A 20,800-nucleotide genomic window follows, 5' to 3' on the forward strand; every position below is an offset into this window, starting at 1 on the left:
TCTCTCTTGTAATTCAATGTCTTGGATCTGGATAATATTTGTTGAATTTTTGTGTATGCTTCTTTGCCAAGTAGTAATGCTATTAGCTGGTAAAGTAAATAACCAAGTTTCTGCCTTGTCTTTCAAAGTGAAAGGAAAAAGACGTAACTTGATAGCTTCAGCAGAAAAACCCCTAATCAAAATATTCTTGCAACCCACAATAAATTTTGCAATATGTATGTTCGCATCTTCATTGGGCAGCCCACGGAATGTTGGCAAAATCTCAAGCATGTGGTGCTTGATCTCGAACGAATCACCCTCTTCCTGGGTCGGATAGACTATGCAATTAGGAACATCGGTGTACGGGCTGCTAATGACTCTCTGAGTGGTCTCATGCGAGTAATTCTAACGCCATGTTACCCTCGTCTACAAACAAATTCTGCAGAAAAGTGTCCTGCAGTGAACAGTCCCAGGCCCAATTAACTTCTCTTCGTTTATGCGTGCGAGTGCGCTCACAGTTACGGATCAAGCTTGTATAAGATGTGCAGCTTCCTTTATCTGTCTGACCATGCAGCTTATAGACCAAATGTAGTTGAATCGTTCAATTTTTTTAATATTAATATTTTGACGAAAATTAAAAAAAATAAATAAATAAATAAATAACAGAAAAGTGTAAACAAAATCAACTAGAATATGATAAAAATAAATTAGTTAAAACAATCCCGACGACAATAAAATTTCTTGATAGGATTTTTTAGTACTGCATAGCAGGGTTAAAATCATGAAAATACTTGCAAGAATACAAGTTAATTGTAGTATAAATGCTCATGCAAGTCGTTGTCCCCAAAGATTGTTTGACTAATCTGTAATTAAACTAACTCTTAATTAATAACTAAAATAGATTTTATCAAAGATTTGAAGTTTATGAATTTGAAAGATTAACTAACGATAAAGAAATCGAAAGTTGAAATAATAGCAAAAGAAGAAAAGCGATTTCTTTTTAAAGACTAAAATTTATAGAAAACTAGGGTTTAGCCAACACCATACAATCTATGCAATTCTATCAATTACTTATGAATTTCACATATATGCTTTGAAGGTTAGGTTTTCTAATGCATATTTTCCTTGTGATGTTTAAGCTTAAAACGTATATCTATAACCGCAATCCGTGTGATGTTCATGGATCAAATGTAAACATGCAAGACTCATTAAGCTTTGAAAACCCTTTGAAAAACCATGCAACCCTTAAGAGCGTGATGTTCGCCTTTAAGTGAACTTACAATTACTAATCACAAGAAGCCCTCCTCAATTTCAGGGTGATGTTCCAATGAGAAATTGCATCAAATTACTTGTCTACATATCCTAATGGTGATCAATCATTAAAATAGATAGATAGTTTCAGTGATTAATAATTCAAAGCAAACATGCATCCATTCATAAGCAAATTAATAAAACTACATATTCATGCTAAGGCTTACACGGCCCTAGCAAATGGAATTAGTTACACATAATCATAATTGAAATCCAAGAAAATATCATTTGAATGAGTAAGAATGAAAACACCTGAAAGTAGCGAAAATCCAAAACCCTAGCAATTGCTCCCAAAGCCGAAAAGAAGTTCTAAAAGGAGTTCTCTAAATTGCTGTGAAAAGAAGCTTAAATACCTCCTAAAACCTAGCTACCCAATCCCCACAAGGAAACTAAGTTAAAATAAAATAAGACTAGGAAATAAAGTCCAAATTGGATTAGGAGAATCTGCCCAAATCTGCCCAGCCACGTTTTGGTCTCAAATCTTCTCCAAATCTGGCCCAAGATAGCTCGTCTTAAAGATAAAAATATTCTGAACACTTCTCCAGAAGGCCACGAACCCATCCGAAGTCATCTTGGGCTCCAAAAACGCAATAAAAGCCCAAAACATCACTGTTCCAGCAGGCGGCGCACTGCTCCTTTATTTATTCGCCAGGAAATCATCGCTTGGTGGAAAAGTCTGAAATTCTGACACAATCAAGTTAAGTGACTCACGAACGTCCTCCAACTGGAATTACTCCAAAATTCAATCAGAACATTTGATTATGTTTTGCTCCGGAGGAAGTCGAAAACCCTATATTGGAAATATAATTCAAAGTATCAAAATTCTTCCAAAATATTAACCAAAATATACTAAGAATAGGGTTAAATATATAATATAAAATCGACTCATCAAGGGGCGTGTCACGGCATTCATGCTTTGCACGCCATTAATGTAGTATTTTTTTTTTCACGGTGTGCATATTTTGCCACGAATACCAAAAATTACATGCAATAGAAACACGTCATAACAAAGGAAGGAAATCTCATTTGGCCTTTGGCCTTTTGACGACGAAATGCATACAAAAAGTAGTCTTTTGCAGACTATGTGCCGGAATGGCATGCTGTAAATACCTGGCTTCTTGTAGTGTGGAACCAATCCTAAGCCGCTTCCTACCAAGGGCATCGTGAACACCTTGCACATCAGGGCGCATCTGCCTTGTACATGATCATAACACTCTTGAAGTGCTTCAAATGGCTCTCGTCAGGGTTAAAGTCCCCCTTGAATGGAGTGATGGACGGTGTTGTGAACCATTTCGAATATGTGGCCTACTCCACCTTGTGGGTGAAGGGCGATGAGTTGACTTGATCAACTTCCCCGCAAAGCCTACTCCATGCTTCTTTTGTTGGAGACTTTGGAGTCGATCATTTACAAGCCTCTCTAGACATCTTACTGTCTGTTAACTTTCCCCGCTTCCAGGTCGACCCCTCATCTTGCTGGTGGTAGATTGACCTTGTAAGGGTTCCTCAGCGACTCGCACCAGTGAGTTGGTTCTCGAGTAGGTTGGTGAGCATCGGTTGTTGCGTGTTCATATGCAAACGTTCACGAACTCTAACTCCTTGCATGCCAAGCTTAGAATAAATACTTCCTCCTGGGCCCAAACGAGTGTGGACATCAGACTATATATGGGCCAGCCTCTCGTACACATTGGTCATTAGACCTAACCTCAAACAGATCGTCGACCGACTCGGGTACGGCTTGAATGTTCAAGTCTGCGTCTCATCAACACGATCTCGTTCTCTCCCTTGCCCGCTTGTCTTTCATCCAGATGACCTAGGACCTCTCGGTGTGGTAGATGTGTATGTTTCCTCCTCTCCTTGTCGGACCCAAGGTCAGCCTTGATATAAGTTGATGCGCTAAGTAGTTGGCCAATCAAATTATTTTGATCGTCGACCCTACTGTCTGTGAGTTGATCAACTAAGCGAGTTAAGGTGCACTTTTTACTAACTCGGGAAGAATGGCATGCATTGGGCCCAAAGGGATATGGACTAGGGCTTCATTGGGCGTGTACGGGTCACAATCGCCAAGTGTGACAAAGCAGCAGGAGAGTGGATGGATTTGTTCCAAGATCGGACCGTTGGAGATAGTACATGAATGGTGGTGGCACAGGAGAGCGGTAATTCAGGTGAAGGAGGAGGCGGGGCTTTTCATTCGTTGTTTGTAATTCCGCGGTGCCGTGTGTGTGGTGGCTCGCTACATTCTAATGGTGGATTGCGCAAAGATTGGCCATCGCATGGCTATGGAGAGTCCGGGTCGCCTGCAGGCCGATCCGCATGGGTTGGTACAAGTGCGGTGCAAGGAGACATCTTTCTTTCTCCGTAATAATTCTGTCTTGATAACTTACTCTCTCATATATATATATATAGGTCGGTCTTATCTTGTCTCCATAATCTAACTTTATTTTTCATTTGGTTTGTAGGGGTTGTGGGTTCCTATTCTCTCATGTTATTAGATAGATATAGGTTTTACATAAACGCACAGCAAATGAACTAGGAGTTTTGGGTATGCTCGTATCGATACGGCACCATTAGATACTCCGGCATATCGTAGACTTTTCCGCATGTTGACTTTACGATACGACTCGATACTCCCTCGATATGGTCACGATACGCTGCGATATGACACCGATACGTCAAGGGGTAATTTGGGGTGATTTTGAAAGTTATTGAATATTTGGGGTTAAAATGTAAACTTAAAACTTGGAATTTTAAACCCTGCCCCTATCAAGAGGCTAGGTCTTTTGGGCGATTCAGACAACCAAAATAGAGAGGAGGAGAAAGGAAGAGAGAACCCAACAGAAATCGTCGTGGTCCCCATTGCCGTCGCCATCTCCATCTCTATCTCAGATTCATTTGGTTGGGTGGGTTTCTTATGCAGGTCAAGGTTTTCTTCATCTCCATCTCAGATTCATTTGGTTGGGTGGGTTTCTTACGCAGGTCAAGGTTTTCTTCTTATTCTTTTAATAAGTTGCTGTGTTATTAATTAGATAATTGGTAATATAGAGAATTATAGAATAGCACAGATATTCTGCAAATCCAGGTGTAGTGATACTCACTATTCAAAATTTGCCATGTGTCCCATTTAAAATAAAATTAAAAATACTTGTACAGTTGGACTTTGACCTCTAATTTTACCCTTTAAAATAACATTAGAAATAAAATAAAATAAAAGAATACTCCAGTCAATCTCCGCAGTAACCCTACCTCCTCCTCCACCGTCTCTTTCCCTTATCTCCGACATTGAAGTCTTCTTCTTTTTGTTTTTTTTTTTTTCTCGACAGTATCATTGAATCCATCTTCCTTTTATACAGTCTACCCTCCATCTCTCTCTCCCAAGTGTCCTGGTTTCATGGATTTGACATTACTAAATCGTAGTAGCTGTGGCTGTGTATGCACTTAGGCATTAGTTTTGTGAATTTGTTAGGAAGGTCATAGTATTTGCATGAGCCACAGAGACCTCTAATTGAAATCATTATTTTATGAGTACCGCTTCTAATGAGTTATGCTAAGCACAAATCAAGCTGTCTTAATTTGTCTGCGCATGCGTGCATTCCTAAATGTTATATGGAGAGTATTGACGAGTTCTCAGTAACAAAATTTCTTATGAATGGTAGGCAAGAGGAGGAGGCTTCGGTCCAGAGCCACCCACTCCCAAGAGATGCCTTCAGGATACGGCAGATCCAGAAGGCTCGCGGTACTGCATCTCAAACTGGATCAGCTTCATTGTAGAAAAGCAGAGGAAGCTGAAAAGGAAAAGGGAGAAATAAACGGAGATTGGGGGTGGAGGAGGATTCCCAGTTGAATTTTTATTTTTTATTTTCTTCATTTTTTATTTTATTCCAAAGGGTAAAATTGGAAGTCAAACTCCAGTTGTATAAATAGTTTTAATTTTCTTTTAAATATGACACATGGCAAATTTTGAATGGGAATAATATATCTAGTTAAATTAAATCTTACTATTCTATAATTTCTCGTAATATCGGTGGGGATGACTGTATATTCTTTAATAAGCTATTGCGTGGTTAATTTTGTATATGGGTAAATATTTGTGAAGTTGGGTGAAATGGATTATTATTTTGGAAATAGTTGCCTAGTAGCCTACTAATTGTTTTATGTATATATATATATATATTATATATATATATATATGTTATGGATGAAATATCAATTTTTCTATTATATTATTTTAATTTCCGTATCGGTCCTATTCTAGTTTTTGGAAATTTGCCGAATAATGGTGTATTATATTGTATCATATCGACATCACTATGTATGTCTATCCGTATTGGTGCAATATATATGTCTCGCCATGATTAGTGGATGAGAGACGTTACATATATTTATTTTTAAATTAACAAGAGAAGGAAAATTTTGAACTTGAGTCGCTAGATCAATTGAGGAAGCCCCAACTTGGAATTAATAAAAATACATAGCCCATATCATATAAGATAAGGACGGCAAACACAAGTAAATGAAAGTTTCAGGTTGCCCAGTTGCCCAGACTTAAGATATAAACATTGATTAGAAGGCGTTTATTTCTGCAAGCGAGAAAGCAAACGGATGGTAGATATATAGGAAGCGCACAGAATCACAGATGATCCTATAAGCCCGCCTCAATCAAGCCTTTGATTATAATTAATTATGCCTGGGCACTTGTAAGATGAGCGTCGACATCTTTGGACACATCCACTGCAAACTGGAGCAAGGTATGTGGGTCCTCAATATCACCATGATGCTTCTCATACTCCATAGTCCAATGAACGATGCTGCCTTGACCATGAGCTTTTGGAGTGGCGTGAATGGTGATCTTGAAGCTCTTGTAATGCTCCAGCAGATCTCCTTCAATCACTTTGAAAGTGATCAGATTCTTTTCAGCGTCTATGGCTTCAATCAACTCCTTGGCAACTTTAGCTTTCCCATCTGCGTAACAATTAATAAATTTTTGGACTTCTTAGATCTAGGTAAAAAACAATTAGCTGTCATTGAGTTTAGTCTCACGCTTTGTTTTAGATGTAGGTCCTTTAACATTTATTACTTTTTTTGTTGTGTCGATTTTACCCTTTGAGGTAAATAAGGAAAACACATTAAAAAATCTAAATTTAATGCATCATTTCCTTGTAATTGAATTCCATAATTTAAAATTTGAATTTTTTCCTTGATAATATTCTTAATATATGGATAAAATAAAATTGAATCAATAAAAAGCAAAGACCCACAAATTATACCAATCGATCAGACAAGCATACCACACATTAAATTATGTACCTAATATACGGGTAAATACTGTTATTATTTGCAATGAAAAATACTTAGTGATAAATCATGTTACCTATAAGTTATGAACATAAAATAGAAGACTACCTATAAGTCAGATACAAAAATAGACAAAATAAAATTGTATGTTACCTATTAAAAAAAAGGTGCATAAAATACTACTATACACATTGTCGAAAATATGAAAAAACATATATAGGCAATATGACATTAATAATTATTACCCGATTCAAGTCATAAGCGGGCAACATGAGAATAAAAAATAATTTTAAAAATAAATAATAAAAAGATTACATAAAAAATATTTAAAAAAAGAATGTAATTCTATGTGGCACAAAAATCAAAGGACTTGGATCAAAATTACCAAATCCGAGGATTAAACCCAACTACTCAATACGAATTTGGATCTATATCAATTTTTCTATAAATTTTTTCACCAAAGAAAAAGAAAAGAAACAATCAACCAGTTTTGTTGAAGAAAGAAATTAACATCAAACGACATGAACATAATATATAATATAACTGATGTTAACTGAAGCTATAGGGAGGCTTTACTTACCATGGAAATAATTCCAGTAGACCACAGAGCCGACGGTTCCCCATTCACCTTCATGTAAATCACAACCCTGAATGTTGTTAGAGCTGACATTGGATATGTGGTGCGGTCTGTGTGTGAAAACTTCATGGAACTTGGTAGCAGGAGCCTTGATTTCAACATCAGTCTCTACCTTACCATGATTGCTAGACATTTTCACAAAATGAAGTTAACGTAAATAATAGGATAGGAGGATGGAGTGTACTTGTTGCTAGACTGCAAATTGATGTTGAAAAAAACTACTTAGGTCCTAGCACTTAAATAGAAGAGAGGGTGAGCGCATGATAGCAGCGGCCAATTGTTATATCCCTTTTAAAAGTATTTGTTCAAAACACACATATCTCGCTTACATTAATTTATGTTTTTTTTTGGGAGTCCCATTATACAATACGAACTTTAAAGAAACCATCTTTCTTGTATAAGTGTGATTTAATCTACATATTTACACAAATTTGAAAAATTATATTCATTGACAGACTATTAACGTAGTGACTACTTCCCCAATTAAGAGTGGCGAGCAAAAATATTTTCAATTTTAAATAATTTTCCAAATATTTTAGATATAATTGGTGAGCTGATTAATCACATCCTGGGTACTATAATATATTTGAAGGCTGAGATAATATAATTCGAGTGGGGAGACAACAATCGTGACAGACAAACAACTCTCCAAATCCGCTTGAATATTGAATTTGATAAATAGAGTAGACCCAACTAAAACGCAATTGTCAGTAATTGATGAGAACATTATAAGAAGGTGTCCCTGGCAGTAGCCATGCATGAGGTGTCCTATCCAGTATCCCAGTACTGATGAGAACAGTACATGAGGAAGTTCGGATATTAAATTACATTATTGGGCGCAGAATTTTAATACAAGGTCAGAGAACAGCCTGGTGGTGGCGTATCTGATCAGTTCAATTAATTCAAAGATGAAACAAATTATAATTAACTAGACTCGGAGAGTAAATGCCCTTTTTTCACTGGCCTAAAATTAAACATTGCTTAATTTTTTATTTTATTTTATTAAATACAAACGATAATCTAAACGTCATTTCTGTTGTAGACGGGGATTAGACTTACCTTGTTTTTTCGTTTGTTTAGATAATATAAGATAATACTACCTGCAATATAAAATTACAATTATGAAGATTTTCTATAACTTTCGGAGATATTGTCGAATAACATCACGATCTTTTGATTGCCAATCTGCAAGAAACACATGTATCTATCTTCGAGCAGGTTCTATTATTATACTTTCATCAACGTTGGAATTTTTTTGAACATAATAAGATCATCAGTCTTTCGTTCTGATGATATATACTATATTTGACTGTTGTTTTGATGATCAGTAATTAAATCTTTTTCATTTTTATCTTTTATAGTTTACTATACCTGGAGAGCTTCCAGCCTCAACATCCTGCAAAATTGAGAGAACACTCCTAGAAGCACAATCTAGTTTTTTTTTTAATTCTTCTGGTTGATATGAAGATAAACTCTGTAACAATTCAAGATTTTAACAATTAAAGTTTTTTTTTTTCTTTTTATGGTTCTTGTTTTTTAAGTTATGCACTAAGCTGCAAAATGGTTGTACATAGAAATACTGCAATTGATTGAAATGTAAGTTGGTTATATTTTTTTTTTGGGTTTAATGAAAAGTCTTTGAGTATGTCTTATTGATCATGTAGGAAGAAGTTAATTTATTAACTGATTTGTGTAAGTAAACTATGTCATTGTTGAATTTATTCAATGATTTGCAGAGCCCATGACGAGATTATTGATAAACCACTTCGTAGCAGTGATAGCGAATTACTTGTGAGGACTTTATTTTGTCGGCCAAAGTTAACTAACCCGGAAAAAACTCCCTCGTCTAATGTTGTATTTGTGCCGACGAAACAAACAGCTGTCGTCATAGGTATTCTTTACCAACAACTGTATATGTTTCATCGCGAAAACGTGCGAGCTATTGTGACGAATATTTGTGATCCAAGATTTGCAGAAAAAACCAACAACCCAATCGCCCTGCCAATTTCTAACGAGATCTCCGTCGCCAAGAGCATAACCAGAGACAGATCTTGAACCATCAACATTTAATTCATGGTACCTTGTGGAGGAGGCATCTCATTAATTCCATTGTCTTGGTCTAGTTGATCACAGGACATGTATATCATGCATGAAATTAAATGATATGTCTTTGCATATAGTAGTACTTTCCCATCAATGGTGTAAGATTAAAAAGATAAGATTAGTTTAGATTAGCTTGTTATAGAGGGTTAGTTAAGCCTAGCTTTTATCTGCTATATAAAATACTGTAACTCCTTAATTTGTAACACTCCAACCAATACCATACAAAAATTCTCTCAAAGGTCTCTCTGTTTGGGATTTACTCTGACAAATGGAACCGCCATGCAATTACAAATAGGGTTTGTGACTGCAAGTTTGCATCGATGATGAGGGGATGGGGTTACAGTCTTACAAACCTAGAAAATATGTATACAGGTAACCAAAATTTAATTTTAGCAATACACACATATCATTCATTTATTAATAATAATAATTTGATAGGAGGACGTACATATATATAAAAGCCAGTAATTAGGGCATAACCCCAATTATAACATACAAACATATGATTCATAGGAAACACGAATCGCAATATGATGATGGCTCCAAATCACTTATTTATACGTGCGCATTTTAGATAGAGTAATAGCCAGCAACACATAGATTGGGAGCCTTAGGCGTTTTATGCAATCTTAGGCAGTAAGGCACTACTACAAAAAGTGAAAAAGACGACGGTAGAAGAAAAAACCGTTGTTGTATTTAAAAAGACGACGGTAACAAAAAACCGTTGTGAATAAGTGACTTAAACAACTAAAAACCGGAGGTACTGTTGAATTATTTTTTATAACGATGCACGCAAATAAAAAACTGTCGTCTATTATATGTAAAGATGACGATTTTTATACAAACCGTCGTCTATTATATGTAAAGATGACGCTTTTTATAAAAACCATCGTCTATAGTATGTAAAGATGACGCTTTTTATAAAAACCTTCGTCTATTGTATGTAAAGATAACTCTTTTTATAAATCGTCGTCTATTGTATGTAAAGATGACGCTTTTTATAAAAAACATGTCTTCTATTGTATGTAAAGATGACGCTTTTTATAAAAAAAGTTGTCTATTATATGTAAAGGTGACGCTTTTTATAAAAAAAAAAAGGTCGTCTATTGTATGTAAAGATGACGCTTTTTTTATAAAAACCGGTCGTCTATTGTATGTAAAGATGACGTTTTTATAAAAAAGTCATCTATTATATGTAAAGATGACGCTTTTTATAAAAACCGTCGTCTATCGTATGTAAAGATTATGTCTTTATAAACAATCCACGACGGTTTTTATAAAAAAATCGTCATCTTTATTGTGTACAATACACGACGGTTTTATTAAAAACAGTCGTCTTTCCTCCTATAATTAATGATCTTTACCTCTAAACAACGACGATTTTCTTTAAAAACCGTTGTCTTTATAGATAAACAACGACGGTGAAAAGCCGTCGTAGTTTGAAACCTAAATAGACAGCAGTCGATTTCACGACGGTTTGAAAACCGAATACACGACGGTGAATTCCCGTCGTCTTTGGCCTTTTATGTAGTAGTGAGGTGAGCACCAATATCTTGCTAAAATATGAAAACTATGAGAGAATATTTGTTTGTGGGAATTTTCTATGTATTCTTCTCCTTGTAGGAGGTTATATTTATAATACAACGAAACTGAATGGCAAGTAAATAATAAATTCCTAAATTTATTTACAATAGGAAATCAAGAATTAAAGTAAATCAATTATAATTATAATAGGAATTTTTGGTGTGTAAAAAAAGTAAGTCAATATCCACAAGTCACGCCAACACTCCCCCTCACGTTGGTGCATAGATGTCGCCAATGCCCAATTGATCCAGTGAATTGTGGAATGCTTTACTGGAAATCGCCTTTGTCAAAATATCGCAATTGATCCTCGGATTTCACAAAAGGAAACTGAAACACTTTAGCCTCAAGCTTCTGTTTGATGAAGTGTCGATCCACCTCAACATGTTTAGTACGATCATGCTGAACCGGATTACGTGCAATAGCTATAACAGCCTTGTTGTCACAAAAGAGATTCATTGTAGATGTAGGTTTATACCCAAGTTCAGTAAGCAACTTTCTTAACCAAAGAAGTTCACAAATCCCTTTAGTCATGTCTCAGAACTCGGCTTCGTGGCCTTTGGATAAAACTACTACATTCTGCTTTCTTGCTCCTCCATGTCACCAAATTACCTCCCACGAATGTGAAGTAACCCGATGTGGATTTTCTATCTGTAACATTACCTGCCCAATCTACATATGAATAACCATCAATATTTAGATGACCATGCTTTGAGAACATAAGTCCTTTTCCAGGTGCAGACTTCAAATATCTAAGTATCCGAAGAACTGCATTCATGTGGTCTTCACTTAAAGAGTGCATAAATTGAGTGACAACGCTCATTGTATAAGCAATGTTTGGTCGAGTATGTGACAAATAGATCAATCTTCCCACTAACCTTTGGTATCTTTCTTTGTTAGTTGGAACATAATCCGGATATTCTCCAAGATAATGATTCTGAACAATAGGAGTGTCCGCAGGTTTGCAATCTAGCATTCATGTGTCTGTTAACAAGTCCAAGACATATTTCCTTTGAGAGAGAAACATGCCTTGCTGCGATCGAGCCACCTCAATTCCCAAGAAATACTTAAGTCCACCTAAATCATTCATCTCAAACTCTGTAGCCAAATAGTCTTGTAGCTGTGATATTTCCTGTTTATCATTCCCAGTAATAATCATATCATCAACATAAATTATTAATGTTGTTACCTTCCCTTTCCAATGTTTCAAGAACAGAGTATGATATGAGTTGCACTGTTTGAAACCATTGTTCTTCATTGCCATGGTGAACCGTCCAAACCACGCACGTGGTGACTGTTTCAACTCATACAATGCTTTTGCGTAGCCTCCAAACCGCTGTTCGGTCTCATGAGTAGTATTATAACCAGGAGGAATGTCCATGTACACCTCCTCCGTAAATTCGCCATGTAGAAAAGCATTCTTTACATCAAACTGGTATAGTGGCCAATCCAAATTAGCTGCAAGGGACAATAAGACTTTGACGGTGTTTAACTTTGCAACTAAGAGCAAAGGTTTCTTCATAGTCTATACCATAGGTCTGTGTGTACCTTTTTGCCATAAGTATTGCCTTGTATCGCTCGATAGATCCATCTGCATTGTGTTTTATAGTAAACACCTATCTACATCCGATAGTCTTTTTTTTCGTGGTATAGTCTCCAATGTCCAAGTCTGATTTTTCTCAAGAGCTTTCATCTCCTCTTTTATAGCTTAGACCCACTTAGGATCTTTCAATGCTTCAAATACCTTGGTTGGAATATGGATAGCAGACAACTGATGCACAAAAGCCTTGAGTGGTTCGGACAGCTTCTCAGTAGATACATGATTTGCAATTGGATACTTGGATGTCTTGCCAATATCAGGTGAATAGCGGTTTTGTGGCTTCCCACGATTTTGCCTGAAAGGTAATTGATATCTAATAGTTTTATCCTTTAAATGCACAAGTCTAGTAGGAGTAGTTACCTCAAGGATATTCTCAGGAGATTGGTCTGTTGATACTGTTGAGTTAGAGAAGGGTCTTCATCTTGTTGTTATGTATTGTCTGTAGGTGTGAGACTCGGATAAGAAATATCTTCGTATGGATTAGGTGGGTCAGGTAATTGATCGCTATGAATGGGCGATTGGTCGCTTTTCGGCAGAGAATAATCTTGTGCTCCAGACTCGGGATGATCAATCATTTCGTACATAGGAGAATTTCTTCGTTTCCAAGTTGCTCCAATGCTCTTCACTGTATCTCCCTCATGAAGCGTAGAATTGGATGATGGGTCATGGAAGAACAGCTCGAGATTCAGTAAAGATCACATCCAAAGTAACATAGGTACGTCGGTAGGAGGGTGATAACAACGGTAGCCTTTCCGATGAGTGACATAACTCACAAAACCACACAACGGTTTAAGCGCTCTGGATCAAGTTTGCTACGTTAATTTTTGTGGAGATAAACGAAAGCCACACATCCAAAGATTCGGGGTATGAGTACCAAAACATAGGGTAGAGGTCTGTGTTGCGCAAGCACCTGTAAGGGAGTTTTAAAGGTCAATACACCGAAGGCATGCATTGATTAGGTGAACTGCAGTGACAATAGCATCATCCCAGTGATGGCGAGGAACATGAGCGCCAATCAGAAGTGCTCGGGCGGTTTCAAGAAGATGTCGATTTTTTCGTTCAGTAACTCCATTTTGTTGCGGTGTCTGAGGATAAGTCGTCTCATGGATAATTCCATGTTATTGGAAGTAAGTCTGAAAGTCATGATTAACAAATTCTCCACCATTGTCGGAGCGAAGAATCTGGATTTGAGCATTAAACTGAGTTTTTATCTGTTTGTGAAAGAACTGAAAACGGGAAAACACTTCATTTTTATTCTTCAGCAAATAAAGTCATGTCATCCGTGTACAATCATATATGAATGTGACAAATCATTGAATACCAAAAGGAGCAGTGATAGGTGAAGGTCCCCAGACATTAGAGTGAATTAATGTAAATGGAGTAGTACATTTGTTCGTACTCAACAGGTAGGGCACACGGTGACTCTTGGCCAAAATACAAGTATCACATGTAAAGTTGGAATCCTTGAAACCTGAGAATAAATCTGGTATAAGATGCTTCATATAACTAAAAGACGGATGTCCCAATTGACGGTGTCACAACCAGATTTGCTTTTATTTGCTATCAAAGGGATGCGTCACACTATTTGTCATGCTAGGACTGAAGTCATCGACATAATATAGCCCCATTCTCTTAGTACCACGACCAAGAATCTCCTTAGTGTGAATATCCTGAAGCAAACAAAAACTCGGGTAAATGAGTACACAACAATTCAATTGTTCAGTAAGCTGACTAACAGACAACAATTTAGTGGATAAAGATGGAACAAGTATTAGACAGTGTGAGAGAGGATGATAGTGCAACACGGCCTGCTGTCACTCGGGGATAAGTAACGCCATTGGCATTTGCAATACAGGTTCATTGAGGTTGTGTAGTATTCAGAAAATCATCAGGATCAAACGTCATATGATCAGTTGCACCAGAATCAATTATCCAACTCCTAGAATTAATCTTATCGGAAGTATGGAATCCATAACCAGTACCATTACTGGTCATATTGCATTGTCCTCGATCTTTAAGAGTAGCCCACTAATCGGGATAGCCATGCAATTTAAAACAAGTCTCACGAGTGTGTCTCGGATCACCACAATATGCACAATCTAGTCCATATGTCGGTGTCGTTAGTCGAAAAGTCATAATCTGTGCAGCGGAAGATGCATAAGATACATGTAGAGTAGGAATTCGGATCGGGATCGAGGAGCGAGCTTGAGTCGGGGCTGAGTCGAGTCGAAATCGGGATCGAGGTCTGAATCATAGACATATTCAGAGTTGTGGTCTTCATCGAGTCGGGTCGGGGTCATCTTCGAGTCGGAGTCGGGTCGTTGTCGTCATAGTTCAGGTCGGGGAAATAGGATCTTGATTCAGGATCAAATTCGGGGCCAAAGTCTGCATCTGTAGGAGCTGAGCCATTTGGGCACTCAACTTGGCTATGGTTGGTTGAGAAGGAGAGAAGGAGTCGGTGGTGCTACCTCCATGAGGGTTGAAAAAATCATCAACCCCTATAGCGGCGGCGGGGGTTTGAAACTAGAGTCCGAAATTCCAAGATCGCCGCTCTGATACCATGCTAAAATATGAAAACTATGAGAGAATATTTGTTTGTGAGAATTTTCTATGTATTCTTCTCCTTGTAGAGGTCATATTTATAATACAACGAAACCTGAATGGGCAAGTAAATAATAAATTCCTAAATCTATTTACAATAGGGAATCAAGAATTAAAGTAAATCAATTATAATTATAATAGGAATTCTTGGTGTGTAAGGAAAGTAAGTCAATATCCACAAGTCACGCCAACAATATCTGTTGTGAGATCAACTGCTGCTTGGAGGTCAGCGTATGTGTGGTCTGTGACATCGCCATGCACCTTTTCATATTCAAAAGTCCAATGCACCATGCTGCCCTCCCCTTTTGGAGTTGCTTGAATTGTGATCTTGAAGCTCTTGTAATGCTCCAGAAGATCTCCTTCTACAACTCTCAGAGTGATTGAGTTCTATTCATCGTCTATGGCTTCAAATACCACCTTAGCAACCTTAGCTTTCCCATCTGCCAATAATTTCACCATGTAATTAGTAATTGAAGATTAAGCATGTTTAATTAGCGATGATTATAAGATATTATTCAACTTACGAGTCTACGACTACGTTAATTCAAACTTTAATCAAGCACTAAATCATATACATAGCCCAACATTAGGTAGATATTTGAAGCCTAATTAATTACTGTGGATATAATTCCAGTTGACGACAGAGCTGACTTTTCCCCAATCACCGTCATGTAAATCACAACCCTTTAATTTTATCAGAGCTGATATTGGATAAATGGTGTGGCCTCTGCATGAAGAAGGGGAATGCTAACAACCTTCTCTCTAACCTTCTCTTTTGACCTTTTCCTTTTACCTCATGATACATGTCCCTCTTTTTACACTTAAAACAATGTCATTAATACTTTCCAAGTTTGCCCTTATCCTAAACCCTTAAAAAATAAAAACGATGTGTTGCGCACACCCTCCTCCTCTCTTTTCACAATAAGACTCTCTCTCCTACCCTTTGTTTTCATGATGAAACTCCATGCTTGCTTTAACACTTGGATTTGAAACAAATTTGATTAAATGAAAAATTGTGAGAAAATCAGAAAAAATACAAATTAATCCAAAGAAACAGAGCCAATATTACATCAACAATTAGTTCCTCTTCGACTCATCACTTCCTCCCCAATTTTATTTCCCCCAAATAGTCCAATTTCATACATTTTTAAACCCTAGATTGAGATTCCAGCCACACCCAATCACAAATTACAAACAACCAGCGACCCACCGTCATTAGGCACATCTTTGGCGACAAAATCTGACTAGTTCACTAGTCGCCGAGAACATGGTGGTGAGAGCAGCAAGCATAGATGAAGGTGAAGATAGATGTGATATATGAGGAAAATAAGGATCCAAGATGAGGAGACAGATATGAGGGAGATGGAGCATATCTCATATCTAGAGGAGAGAGAGAGGGGAGAGGGAGTTTGATCGTGAGAGAGAGAGAGAGAGAGAGAGAGAGAGAGAGTCTGATCGTGAAATGAAAGAGGGAGTATGTGCAAAAAAAATTAATTTTTTTTAATTTTTATAATAAGGGTAGAGTTGGAAAGTAAAAGCCAATTTATATAATATATTAATGACATTATTTGAAGTATAAAAAGAGGGACACATGTTATGAGGTAAATGGAGAAAGTCCAAAAGAGAAGATTAGAGAGAAAGTTGCTAGCATTCTTCTTTAAACAAAAATGTTATGCTCCAAGCCGGATTGAATGAGGAAATAAATAAGGCTTTTACTCACACTTATATAGTAGTGATGGAGCCATATCATGAATATACAAGTCACGGATCTCGAGCCTCTGCATTTGGGTCCTGTGCATTTATCGACATTTCGTTAAATCTAAGCCACCCAAACAATCTAACCCCCCCCTTAACACATGACACCTCATCAAACTTTAAACCAGAATTATTATTATTTCTTTCCAAAACTTATGTTAGCGTCGTTGAGGGTTTCTTTTAAGGTGATTCCTATTCATAGCGTGCCTTTTTTTTTTCTTCAAGCGTCGTTGAGGGACCATTTAGGTCATTAACCCGAGGAAGTTATTATATAAAAAATAATAAATAAATAAAAAAGAACGTTGGATGAAACACGCTCACGAGAGAAAGGAGAAGAAATCACGTTAAAACAAACCCTCAACAACATTAAAGTGAATTTTGAAAAGAAAAAAAAATTTACTGATTTAAAGTTTGATGAGGTGTCATGCGTTCAGGAGTTAAATTGTTTGGATGACTTAGATTTAATGAAATGTGAGTTAATGCACGGGACCTAAATGCAGAGACTCATAATCCACAAGCCACATTATTTTCATTTTTCACTATTTGTTCTCCATTTTCAAAACCACATGGATCTCTGTTCTATCTCAACAACAACAACAAACACATGAATCTCACTTCAATTATTTATGTATTAGTTGTTGTGGGATCCATCAAACCCCACTATAATAAATAAAGACAAAATATTAATCTTAGCATGTCGGTAATATGTGTGACTAATTCCAAATATGATTAGACATCTGAAATCAAAAGTTGTTTCATCCAAAAGAAGTCTATCTATAGATTTTTTATTATTGTGAATATGATTCTTATGTACATCCACAAACTACATTATTTCAAACTTCCAATTGATCTTCAGTTGATTATTATTCTAATGTTTGTCCTAAATTCTAATCAAGTCTAAAGCTAAAACATTACCGTTTGTCTTTAAGTTGAAACAAAATACCAACACAGAAAAAACCACTAGAAGATCGCGATGCATGTATTAAAAAAAGAGAGCAGGTAAAACATTTATTGCATATGTTATGATTGGTGACATATCTCATATATAATGTTTGGAAAGTGATTGTTATTTGTTAGTTCTACGAACCAAAATGCGTAGAGCTTTGGGGCTTTGTGATTAGTGATTAACTTTAATCAAAAGGGCTTTGTGATTAGTGATTAACTTTAACCAACGGGCTTTGTGATTAGGGCAATTCCCATGCATATGATCAAGTTACCATACCCTACTACTTACTGTTCATAGGAATCTGCCCTAGAAATCGGGCGTACTCAACGGGACTCATCAACAGTTGCTCATCAAGTCACACTGTCAGAACGAATTAATAAACTGCTGGCGGGTGGATAATTCTGATTTCTGATAAGTTTATTAAACATTTAAACTTTTCTTTTTCGTGCAAGTTTTAGCAATAATACTTATTTTTTTTTGCCGTGTACTTATCAAATTAATTATTATCATTAGTTGGGGTCGGTGACTGGTGGGTCACTGGCTGTCGATCAAATGTCATTTTTCATTATAATATAGTAAGGATTGACCTGCTACGCATAATGCTTTTATATATTCAATCTGGGAACCACATGTTCCACATACAACGAAAAATCTGGAAACCACATGTTCCGCATGCAATGAAAGGGTCTATGATTAGATTTCCTATTCCTCTAGTGTGGCTTTTTTCTTTCCCGTGATCAACATCTGAAGCTCATTTTGCGAGCTACTTTAATTTTATTGATTTTCTAATTTCATCTTGCAACACTTTTTAACATCGACCGATCTGATGAATATATATTGTTTTTCTTTACGAAGCCAATAATATGCCAATAGTATTAGCTGTGGGTAATATTGTACTAGCAACTGTTACGCATTATTGAGAAGGTAGGCATCAACATTGTTAGTGAGAATGACCACAAAGTCTAGATACTTATTAGGAGCCGGAACAGCCTCATTCTGCTTCTCGTATTCTATGTTCCATTTCACTGATGAGCTGCTGCTGCGGCTGCATCCATCACCCCTTGGTGTAACTTGAATTGTCGCCTTGAAACTCTTGTAGTATTTCGTGATCTCTCCTTCCACCGTTCGGAAAGCAATTGATTTGTTTTTCTCATCTATGGATTCAACTGTCTCTTTCGAAACCTCAAAAAATTGCCTATCATGGTTTTAGACAACCAATTAATTAAGGTGGAGTGGAGGTTAGGTTTATGATAAATAATAGTCTAGCTATGAAATTGATAGTTATAATGATTATTTTATGGGAGTTTCACTAAAACACCCAAAATAGGGGTTGAAATTATAAAAAAATCAAACACCCAAAACACTTTATAAACACACCCAAAACTCATCATTACACACACTCAAAATTCCATTTATAAACACACTCAAAAAATATACAATTGTTGATTTTGGGGTTGATTTTGGGTGTGTTTCTATATTTAAATAATGTTTGAGTTTTTTTTTATAAATACATGTCTAGGATTGGGTTTATTTATAAATTTGTATTATTTTATCTCTTCAGTATATTATGTTGAAGAATATGAGTCCTACATCGGAAACTTGACTAAATAAAATACAAAATATAATGAATGGTTCTACTACTAATAATACCGATGCCTTTTGTGATAAAACCTCACACCTACTGGACTTTGTAGGTGGTTAAGTTGGGAACAATATTCGTGTTAATAGTGCGCCTCTAATTTGACATGGTATCGAGCTTGATTGACCGGGCATGAATTGGGCCTCTATCCTTACTCAATATGTGGTGTTCACGTTGGCTGAATGTTTACATACCTTTACCCAATACGTGGTGCTCACGTGTTGAATGATTGACCCGATGTGAACTTGGCACGTGGTCCACTATGGTGGTCCGCGTGTTGAAGAATATGAGTCCCACATCGGAAACTTGACTAAATAAAATACAAAATATAATGAATGGTTCTACTACTAATAATACCGAGGCCTTTTGTGATAAAACCTCACACTTACTGTAGGTGGTTAAGTATGTATTGATGTTGGTTAATAATGGGCCGCCCGTCTCTCTGAATTTGACATATATGCATATATTAACTCATATCATAGAGTATTAATCAATATATTTATTACCTGCAGCAACGTACGTCCATTGCTTGATTGAGCCCACAGAGCTCCCGTCACCTTTAAGCACCTGTAGATCCTTTATAATATTAGGGCAGATCTTGGGCAAAAGGTACCCCTTGCTACGAAAGATTTCGTAGAACTTGTCAGCACTGGCTTTGATCTCGGCTTGGACTTCTATGTTTGCTATTTGAGCCATATATTATGTATTGTTCAATCGAGAGTTGTATGATGTACCTTTGTAATTTGTATGAAATTAGCCAGAGTCTAGTGGAAAATATATAACTCTCTCTCTCTCTTGGTCTTTATATAGAAGAAAGAAATTATAGACATCACATGTATAATGTATCCCCTTGACTACTTTAGCCAATATTATTTACGGTATGCTTATAAATTGAAATATATTTCAAAAGTTGATGTATGATGCATGTATATATTCCAAAGGTTGGTTCTGTTAAGGACAATATTCCAGCTGATCCTGATTTGTGGTTCTGCGAAGCAATTATGCAGTTTTCTGGGCCCTCCAGCAGGGCAAGCTTGAACTACTGATGTCCTATCTCCACTATCTTCATCTTATGGTGGATCAGAAAGAGGATTCTTTTTCCAGCTCTTTTTGGGTGAAGATGTATCCTTTTTCCGATGAGATATATACCAACTTTTTGTTTTTGTTTTTATTTTTGCTTTCTGTTAGTGCAAGTACACGCACGTCCAGCCGCTAAAGATTGAAATTGAAATCGATGCTAACCCAGCACTTAATTATGATGCAACATCACTTCGCTCAAATCGCAAACTTTGGATAAGTTTTGATTCCAGGCAACTCGTACAGTCCATCGAAAACAAGGTGTTAGAGTGTTCCGCACGA

At 36.6% G+C, this 20,800-nt stretch overlaps 2 protein-coding genes and 1 pseudogene across 2 annotated transcripts; all 3 read right to left on the minus strand.

The window, feature by feature from the left end:
• Window positions 1-5,712: 5,712 nt before the first annotated feature.
• LOC103341614 (MLP-like protein 31) lies at window positions 5,713-7,459 on the minus strand. The gene is made up of 2 exons (XM_008245160.2): window positions 7,160-7,459; window positions 5,713-6,246 (listed from the first exon to the last, which is right to left on the minus strand). Exons 1-2 carry the CDS (start codon window positions 7,347-7,349, stop codon window positions 5,966-5,968), a joined length of 471 nt encoding a protein of 156 aa, XP_008243382.1. The 5' UTR covers window positions 7,350-7,459; the 3' UTR covers window positions 5,713-5,965.
• Window positions 7,460-15,269: 7,810 nt separating this feature from the next.
• On the minus strand, window positions 15,270-16,908 carry LOC103341696 (MLP-like protein 31 pseudogene; annotated as a pseudogene).
• A 1,731-nt stretch (window positions 16,909-18,639) lies between these two features.
• On the minus strand, window positions 18,640-20,304 carry LOC107881797 (MLP-like protein 31). Its single transcript, XM_089046075.1, has 2 exons — window positions 19,942-20,304; window positions 18,640-18,992 (listed from the first exon to the last, which is right to left on the minus strand). Exons 1-2 carry the CDS (start codon window positions 20,135-20,137, stop codon window positions 18,709-18,711), a joined length of 480 nt encoding a protein of 159 aa, XP_088902201.1. The 5' UTR covers window positions 20,138-20,304; the 3' UTR covers window positions 18,640-18,708.
• Window positions 20,305-20,800: the final 496 nt, after the last annotated feature.

This window comes from Prunus mume, linkage group LG2 (genome assembly GCF_029339155.1).
Source record: "Prunus mume cultivar Tortuosa linkage group LG2, ASM2933915v1, whole genome shotgun sequence".
NCBI classification, from domain to species: domain Eukaryota; kingdom Viridiplantae; phylum Streptophyta; class Magnoliopsida; order Rosales; family Rosaceae; genus Prunus; species Prunus mume.